General features: G+C 36.4%; 1 protein-coding gene across 1 annotated transcript in view; it reads left to right on the top strand.

Moving 5' to 3' along the window:
* Positions 1 to 6,820: 6,820 nt before the first annotated feature.
* LOC126334606 (uncharacterized) overlaps positions 6,821 to 9,533 on the top strand; it is a 79,128-nt gene continuing 76,415 nt past the window's right edge. Inside the window, exon 1 of the mRNA XM_049997009.1 lies at positions 6,821 to 7,006. Coding sequence (XP_049852966.1) covers positions 6,916 to 7,006 — 91 coding nt within the window. The 5' untranslated portion in view covers positions 6,821 to 6,915. The remainder of the gene's footprint in view (positions 7,007 to 9,533) is intronic.

Genomic DNA, 9,533 nt, shown 5'->3' with positions numbered 1-9,533 from the left:
AAAGCAATCGAATGAAATGTATCATGGAAAACCACTGTATCATTCTAATTCAAAAATCTTTAAAAATAAATGTTTTAAGTACAAAATTAATCACTCAAATACGTGTACTGCCGCGCTAAATTGTGCGTCTTTTTGTAAGACAATTCTGTGGAAGTGTCGTAGTTATCGTCCTCCAAAAGCTAAGTTCTGCAGAAGTCAATGCACTTACCTCATCATAAACAAAAGTGAAATTCTATGCTTATAGATATCGTAGTTATTACATACATTACTGTGATCAAGAAAGTACTGTAATGTAATGTATTGTTGTGGCACGGAAGAGGCGGTCTCATTGTAGCTATACCACAAAAGTTACTACTAAAACTTGTTTTACTTTCCAGAATAATACAGAAAAACTTTGCAGATATAAAACAGATACACCGCAAAAGCAACAATGTAAATTGTATCACTCATTAGTAGCGTTGTGATATAATTGTATAGCTGTCAAAGAAACCAAATGCTAAGTCGTCTTTAATCCCACAGAAAGTACTTCAAATGAAGAATGTCTTTTCAAGTAAACCAAAATGTTGCATTAAAATCTCATTAGCAGTGCCGGTATATCTCCTAAGTATGTGAGCCTTATAGTCATCACGTGATCGTGAAACTAACAAGCAAGAATGTACAAATAACAACACTGTGTCGTCTGTTCACTATAACAATGCATTCGTAATTTCTGTTTAAATAAGTTCTCTTGGTTCTTGACTGGATATTTAACTTCAAACATTGTTGCATGTTAACAGTTTCTAAGTCTGACAAAGCATACTAGTAACGTGAAATGAAAAGTTTTATGGCAAAGACAAAGTTAAAAAGCAGATTATCTTTCAATAAACGGTTTTAAATGTGAAATGTGGTGCAATACTTTACCGTTCCTCGTACGCAGAATTTTATGTTCAAAGCAATTATCATGTTGTATACGTCGGTAAAAAAATGCAAAAATTTTTCTCAACGTTAGCTTATGTTATTTTTCTCAAGCACAGCTGGCGCACGTGGCTGCCTGCGGTACGAGTAATTGTCTGTTTCTTTGTTGGCGCGCGTCGTTATTAGGATTTGGAGGTCTAACTTTTACACATTCACCTTGTCGAGAGAGCCCTGCCCTGTTTGAAACCCGCCAGTTCTGATGAAATTCAGGTCTGTCGTTACGATTATATCGTTTGTCGTCATGTCGGTATATTCCATAGTTGCTTTCTTGCCGGTCATGCGGTGGAGAATTTCTCTCTGAATCGTAACTGCGCGGTGGACCGTTGCGTCTGAAGTTATTCTGTCTCCCTTGATAATAATTATTTTGGTTCCCATATTGTCTGTTTCTCTGATTGTCTCTGTGATAGTCATTACCGCAGAGATGTGATCTTTCTCTGTAATTATTACTACTCTTCCAACGGTTGTCATACGGGTGGTGTCTGTTTTGGTCACGATTTACGTTGTAAGAATAGCCTTGTGGTGTCCAGTTAATATTTCTGTCATCGTGGAATTGTGACAGATGTGACCTGTAATTGTTGTGTTCCTGTTTTCGCGTTCCGCGATTGTCAGTGTCAATTTCCAATTCTTGTAACAGTTCCTGAAAAGCTTCAATGTCGTCTTTGCAACGTCCTGCCAAAATCATATGTCGTAAATGTTCAGGCAATTTGATTAAGCAAATGCAGATGAGTTGTGAGGGGCTGAATGGGTTTGACAGGTACTGATTCTTGTGCCACATATCTTCAAAATATTTCACAAGACTGGAAAATTCAGATTGTTCGAAATGTTTCATCATTATGATGCTATGTTTTACTCAGTCTTGTGTAGCTTGAGACCAATATGCTGAGAGGAAGGCATGATAAAATTCCCCTTCACTGTGACAATCGTGAATGACCGATCGATTTCTTACAGCTGGTTCATTCTCTAGATAGCCACACATAAATTATAATCTGTGCTCCAATGACCAGTTGGGAGGAAAACAATGAGAGAATTGGTGGAGCCATGCTTGTGGATGAAAGTCGTTGCCAGAATTCTTAAATGTTTTGAATTTACGTATAGTAATGAACAGCTTATAGTCAAAATCATCGTGTCGGCGAGTCGCATATCGGTCATTGTTACGTCGTGTCGGCGGTTCCATCTCAAAATTCGGTGCGCCTTGCCAATTTCTTTCATAATTTCCGAAATGCCCTGTGTTATTATTTTGTGACTTTTCTGTATTTCTCTTCCCGTGTTGGAGTGCGAGTGTCCTCTGAAATATGTAAATCTTGTATTATTTGTGCCAACTGATCTTGTACTTCCCGGATTTCTCTTTGGTGTTGTGTATTAAGTTGATTCTGATTTTGTTTGAATTTCCTAATTTGTTCGTATTCTTCTGTGTCATTGAAAGCTACGGATCTTGTGTCATTCAGATCATCATCTACCTTTGTAGATAGTGAACTGATTTCCTCAGCGTGTTTTTCTGAACCAAGTTTCAGAGTGTCCATTTGTGTTGAAATCGTATCTACTGTGTCCTTCACGTTTTCCTGAGTTTTTGCAAGTTGCATAACCGAATCAGTAAATGCAACTGAGTCAATTTTAGCTTGCAAGGTTTCGTGATTTTAATGAACAATAGTTTGCAGTTCTTTTATGGCTGCTTCGTGATTCTGTAATGCATTTTCATGACGCGAAAAAATAGGTTGAAAATACTCACAAATTTGTGTTTTTACGTCATTACAGACTTTTTGAAATTTAGATTCGATTTTAAGTAACTCAGCAGTTAAACCTTCACATGTTTGTTCAAGTGTGGTGTCTAGCTTTTGAAGCTGTTGCTGTGTGTGTTTCTGATTTTGTTGCATTGTGTCTAACTTTTGAAGCTTTTGTCCCATTTGTTGCACTAATTGTAATAACAATGCACTAGTGTCTGAAACATGTTCTGCAGTGCTATTCGAAAGTGCATTTGAACCGGCAATATTCGCATTTTGAAAAACAGAAAATGTGTCTTGACTTATTTGTGAAAACGGTGAGGACCCAAAACCTGAATCTACAGTATTTGCGAGATTGTGTCCTGTACAGTATTTGCGAGATTGTGTCCTGTCATTTCGGATTCCTGTGGCGAGCTGTTGCCGACCGATCCATCGATAATGCAGTCCTGTTCACTAATTGTTTCACTGTCCACACCATTATTTGCATCCCGCTCCATTCCCCTACGAACAATTACCAAATTACTACATTGAATGTCTGTTAATTCATTACACAGTGGTGCTGATAAGGTGCGCCAGTCGTCACTATTATTTCTCAGTTTACTTTGGAGCCTAGTGTTACGTTTTTCACACGCCATTATTGTCACAATATTTCACAAGATAACACAGAAAAGCACAATTTGAAGAGCAAAATAAGAAAACATCTTAACATAGCACTGAAAATAATATCTAGTTAAATGCAAGCGCAGCTGCGAAATACTTGGTGCAAATCTAAATACATGCCACAATTGTTTTACTGTACAAAAATGAAACACTACAGCTACAAAGGAAATTCTCTCTATAATTAAGCGTTAGCAATAAACGATAGCTACACTAATTACACAAACTACAAGAAAAAATCAGAAGATTCCAGTGAGGCATCCTCGACTAAGGGTCGACATATGAAACGTCCCCTTAGATAAATTAATGAATTACTGTGCTGATAAACCTCTTACATTATTTGATTTCCAAACAGCTGAGCAGAACTGAACGTACTCAGACATTTCTCTATTTACTTATTCTGATCATCACTAAACTGACACACAACATTTTTAGCGCAACGCAAACTGACTACAAAATAATGGCCCTGACTAACAATACCCTATACCTTTCATGAATCACTTACCTCACAAAAATCTTCATTACTCGAACTACTGCAATACAGTGAGCGCCAATACTGTCAGCTAAATAAAAGATTCTAACCACTGAAGGCACTAACTACTGATAGGCATAGTTAGCAAATGAACGATTTTGATACAGAACGGACAATGTATTTACCTTAACAGTGTTCAAAAGTCATAATATATATAGCAGTTCATGACATCCAGTCTTACAAATTCACTCTCTCTGGTGGACACACGTCCAGATCATCCGCTCTCAAAACCCTGCCTTCTCTCTGCCCACATCCACCACTGCTGGCGGCTCATCTCCAACTGTGCAACGCTACGAGCTGTTAACAGCCAACTGCCCAACACTACAATAGCAAATTCCAACAATTCCACCCAGTCACAGACTGCACACAGCACAGCCATTGATTTTCCTACAGAGTGCTATGTGGCATTACCAACATAAGAACCTAACAGGCCTACTTCCAATAGTATCATTCAATTTGCAAGTTAACTTCATGTATATCTAATATTACTCCTGTACAGAAAAGATGACAAGGACCAATAAACAAAAAAAACTTGGTATAGGTTAGATTTACATTTACAGTTACAATACTAAAAATTGCTGTATGTAGACTACACAGAATTATAGAGATGAAAGCTATTATTTCACTTAATTTATAAGATTAATTATGTTGATATTCAAAATGCCATCAACAGGATTTTTCTGTTAAGCCAATATTTTAACACCTTTTTTAATTTTATAATTTGCAACGGCCTCATATTATACAATAGTTTTAAGGAATGTGCTTGCAAAGGCAAAAGGTATTTTTGTGTTAAATTTAATTTGCTCCATAGATTATTTAACTTATTTTTTTCGTATTGATTCCATTTAATCTTAGCATGCTTAAAGGCTTGAAGATACAGAGTCTTCAGACAGTCTTTATCACTAATGGTGATTTGTGACCTATAGGAAATCTCATTTCTTTTTTGCGTAAGTTGTGGCCATTTCTTTTCTGTTGGGTAAGTAAAGTATTAATAATACCAGCCTTATCTTCATTAGCAGGCTCAGTGTAGACTTTGTATAGAGAGCTGCATGATGGTAATACTACATTCTGTGTTACTAAATGTCTAATCCAGTTCATGGCACCCCCTTGCAGTTGCAGTTTGCCTAGCTATTGGCTTCCAGGAGCAATAAAATTTTGATTTTTCAGTATTTCATATAATTTTTGGTGGAATTAGAAAAATTAAATGTTGTTCTTATCTTCTCAGTAATCATAATTTAAAAGTTTAACACAGTAAGATGTAGATTTTAGTTAGACAGTGTATATATGTCTTGACACGCAGAAGCACTCCAACTGTATTCACAGTACAGTACATAGTTCAGGAGTTATGGCATCATAACCATTGAGATTTGTGACTAACTAGCTTTTGCTTAAAAAAAAGGAACATAAATTACACAGACTATACATATGTTTGATAATGAGAGCACTTGGCGACTTTCAACCAACATTAAACATCATATATTTTGTCAAACTTAACTCTACTTGCCAAATATTAGACCGTGTACGGCGCAGTTTGACGTGTTTGTCAAGCATAGATCGTGTCTGACGTGTTTTAGAGACATTATTGACGGAAGTTTGACAAGATGGCAAACTTTGTTTGTGTAATGGAAAGTCTGTGTTGAAGTTACTCTACACATGTGTAGTGTAAAATTATTTTATTACGGTTTATCTCATTGTATCGTGAGTTTCCACTACCATGAGAACTACTGTCATGTATAAAAACAAAATTACACTAACAGTTACCAGAAGGCATAGTTACCATATCTTTCGCAACCATATACTACGTATGACGAGATTATGAACAAAATCGATATTACACGCGTACATTGACATACAAGCGGATTGGAATGAAATAAAAGAAATCGTAGTTCTCCGGTTCTTCCACTGACAATGTGGGCTATATGTTGCGGTATTTAAATGAGCTGTCATTAGACGACGAGTAGAAGAGAATAACTCTTCTCGTACTTGTGTCATCTTTTTCAATGTGAGTTTGGAGTAACGCTAAACAAGTTCTTAAAATTTTCACTGTCCATCCGCAGAAAGTTGATACAATCATCAGCTTCTGAGTAAAACATTTCCATTAACGGGTTTCCAGTTGCAATTTCTCATTTTAAACCATTCCCTTGACCAGCGTCTTGTTTTCTTCTTCTTTAAACACAGTTCCAGAGTCAATGTTAGAAATAGTTTATCTGCATTTGTAGCCATTCCTATTACTGTCAAAATACAGTATACATGAAAAGTGTCTGCTTCCAAAATGGTTAAATTGACAAGCTTTCTTAGTACGTGTACGGGCTTGTTTGACACATCAGTGGCTAGATAACAGTGAATTTGACAGCCAAGTTTGCTCTTTTGGGAGGGATTCAATACATTCTAAAAAGGATCATTGTCCGTTCGGAGAAAGTTGAAGTAATCATCGGGTTGTTACAGTAATATTTCCTTTAGCATATTTTCATGAGTAAATCTCTCATTTTACGCCATTTCCTATACCAGAGTACTGTTTTCTTCTTCTTCTTTAAACACAATGACAAAGTCAGTGCCAGGACTGCTTTGTCTGCATTTGCGGCGGTACTCACTACGCCCAAAATACACGTGAACACGAATAGCGCCTGCTTCATCGTGAGAGTAAACTGATAAACATTGTTTGGACTTGTACGGGCTTGCTTGATAAATCCGTGGCTAGATAAGACGATTTTGTCAAACACGTTTGATGGTTTACGCAGGGGGCCCTAATTTCAAAACCTTTCTAAACCTTCTCTCCCGCACATGCTTCACGACAAATATTAAGTCTTTTTTAAAGAATCAGAAGTTTGAAGCTGTTTTATAGAAGAGTGTGGGAATCTTTAAAGATTCTGGGGTTTACTGGCAGAATAGAAAAGATTAGTTGAGGTCGCCTTTGTATCGTTGTGTTAGACGATGGCGCCAAGAAATCTTTAAGCGGCTTGTATCTTTGCAATGTAATTTCAAACGAATGTCTTTGGGTCTGTACCATATATATTTGAAAGTGTGAAGCGGGAATTTATGTAATCATAGGGAAATATGGAATTCAACGAAGATTTTGTCAATATCCAAAGAGCGCTTAATAGCGCTCAAAATAAATATGGTTCACTGTGCGATGCATCTATCACTGGTAATTATGTTTTGCTAAACCTTCGTGCATGTCATAGACAGTATTTCATAACTTTGCCAGGATGTAAACAATCACCTGTATGCACGTTGACACTTCTTAAACAATTTAAAACTTTAAGAAAAATTATTTACATTTTGATTTGACATGTGGAAATGTAATAAAAAGTATCGCAGGAATGTAGAGTTTATAAAATACTTTTTGACAGCTGCTATTTCAGTTAATTTTTGAGACATGAAAGAGTAATTTTTACAGAGACTCTGTCCATTGTACAAATTCGTGAGAAAGAGCCATGCTATGACATTGTTTTCTGACCGATTGTGATTCCATACATACTTGCTCGTTTCTTGTAAAGCATCAATCCACCAACCCACTCTATATGCATTTGACTCACTCCTGTACCTTGTACTGATAAATCACACTGTACGAAGGTAATTTACGAAATATTTAGTGGGTACAGTTATCTGAAAGCGTATACCTTAATCTTTCCATTGTAACAGAGCGAGTCTAGAACATTCTGTGTTACAAAAACATTCCAGCCTTAGTCATACCCATGTACAAAAACTAGTTTTTCGTATGCTATCATGTGTTTGTCACAGCATAAAATTTTGGAGTATGCAGCCATCATAATGGGCTTATTATTACTTCCCAACACTGTTTGAAGTAAAAACATTAAGCTTATTCTTCAACCTGTGTACTTTTTGCTCACTGATTCAACTTCTTGAACACATTTTGTCCAGCGATTAAGAACCCGATGTATTATGTCTACCTTCCACTGTTTCCATTTCTTCCTTTCTTCTTGCATTAACATTCTGGAACATATGAATCTCTTCTGTCTTTCGTACTTCATATATATGCCATCACTTGTCAATGATTTGGGCACTGTTAAAAGTGAGTTCACGCACTTATTTTGGAAATACTCATGAAAATGGCCCTTCTCCCTGAAAGTAGCTGTTTTCTTGAGTGTTCTGAGTAGTTTTGTGCGATGTGCCTTTAGTTCCTCATTTATGTCAGCCTCTTCACCTCAGAGTAACTTTAACATCCTACATCCTCATTTATTTGTTGCATGTATTCCAGTCTCTGTCTTCCCCTGCACTTTTTTACCCATTGCATCTACTTCCAGTACTCCCTGATGTCTTAACACATGTCCTATCTTTCTGTCAATGTTTTCCACATGTTCCTTTCTTCATTAATTCTGTCAACAACCTTATCAGACCTATCAGGTGTCCCACAGATCAGTGATTCAATACCGTACCACTCTTTGCTCCAAACATACATTCTCAGTAATTTCTTCCTGAGAGTAAGGCCTGTGTTTTATTTTTTTAAATTTTATTTTACATATCTAGTTCCATAGGACTGAATTGAGGAGCAAATCTCCAATGTCTTGGAACATATCAGTACATTAAATCACATCATAAAAGTAATAACAGATAAAATAAAATATTTATGAAAAAAGCCATAAGTTTATGTAAACACAGTATAACATAGGAATCAGTTTAATTTTTCAAAGAATTCCTATACAGAATACTAGGAGGGACCATGGCGAAACTCTTAAGTTTCGATTTGAAAAGTGTGGATTACTGCGAAGATCTTTGAATTCTTGTGGTATTTCATTGAAAATGGATGCAGCAGTATACTGCTCACCTTTCTGTACCAGGAAGTGTGATCCAAATGCAGATTGGATTTCTTCCTAGCATTAACTAAGTGAAAGCTGCTAATTCTTGGGAATAAACTGAGAGAGGCTAATGTCAGAACACCCAGACTAATGAACAGGGGTCGGCAAGAGGTTCTCGAATTTATGCCTGGAACTACCTGTTTGTGAGCAAAAAATATTCTTTGAGAATGGGAAGAGTTATTCCAAAATATGGTACCATATGCCATCAGTGAATGAAACTAAACAAAGCAGACTACTTTTCGTGTCAAACAATCTCGTATCTTGAAATTTGCAAACTGTGCGTGACACAATGGTCTACTCAATACAGCACCGAACAACAGCTAAATGTATACAAGAATGAAACTTCTGGCAGTTAAAAGTTAAACACAGGAATTTGCAGGGATGTCAACCACATTTCGCTCCAATGCACCATTGGAGCAAAATTATGAATGGTGTGGAGCTTTCTGAACAATCCTTGTATGCTTTACATGCCTCACTGGTCAGGAACAACATTTTCTGCCGGGAATGTGTGTAGTTTTTATGGTGGAATTGATAGCCATTATCGGAATCCTACATTTTATTAAACAGAGCTCCCTTGATCCCATTTTAATTTGTAGTGACTCAATGAGTGTCTCCAGGCCATTGATTGGTATTACTGTTATCATTCTATAAAATATGCTATTGATGATCTGGGTCATTCCATGGTAACTCACGTTACAAAGTGATGTTTGTATTATAAGTTTTGGACAATTAACAGAAGTAAATGTTTGTATTAAATCTTTTTATACCTCAAAACATAGTTAATACAGAATGCTCTGTAAACCTTTATCACAATAATTGTTACATTACTATATTCATAAAACCAAATCTTATAAT

Source organism: Schistocerca gregaria, chromosome 2 (assembly GCF_023897955.1).
Source record: "Schistocerca gregaria isolate iqSchGreg1 chromosome 2, iqSchGreg1.2, whole genome shotgun sequence".
NCBI lineage: Eukaryota > Metazoa > Arthropoda > Insecta > Orthoptera > Acrididae > Schistocerca > Schistocerca gregaria.
This window is presented reverse-complemented; position numbering and strand designations above follow the sequence as displayed.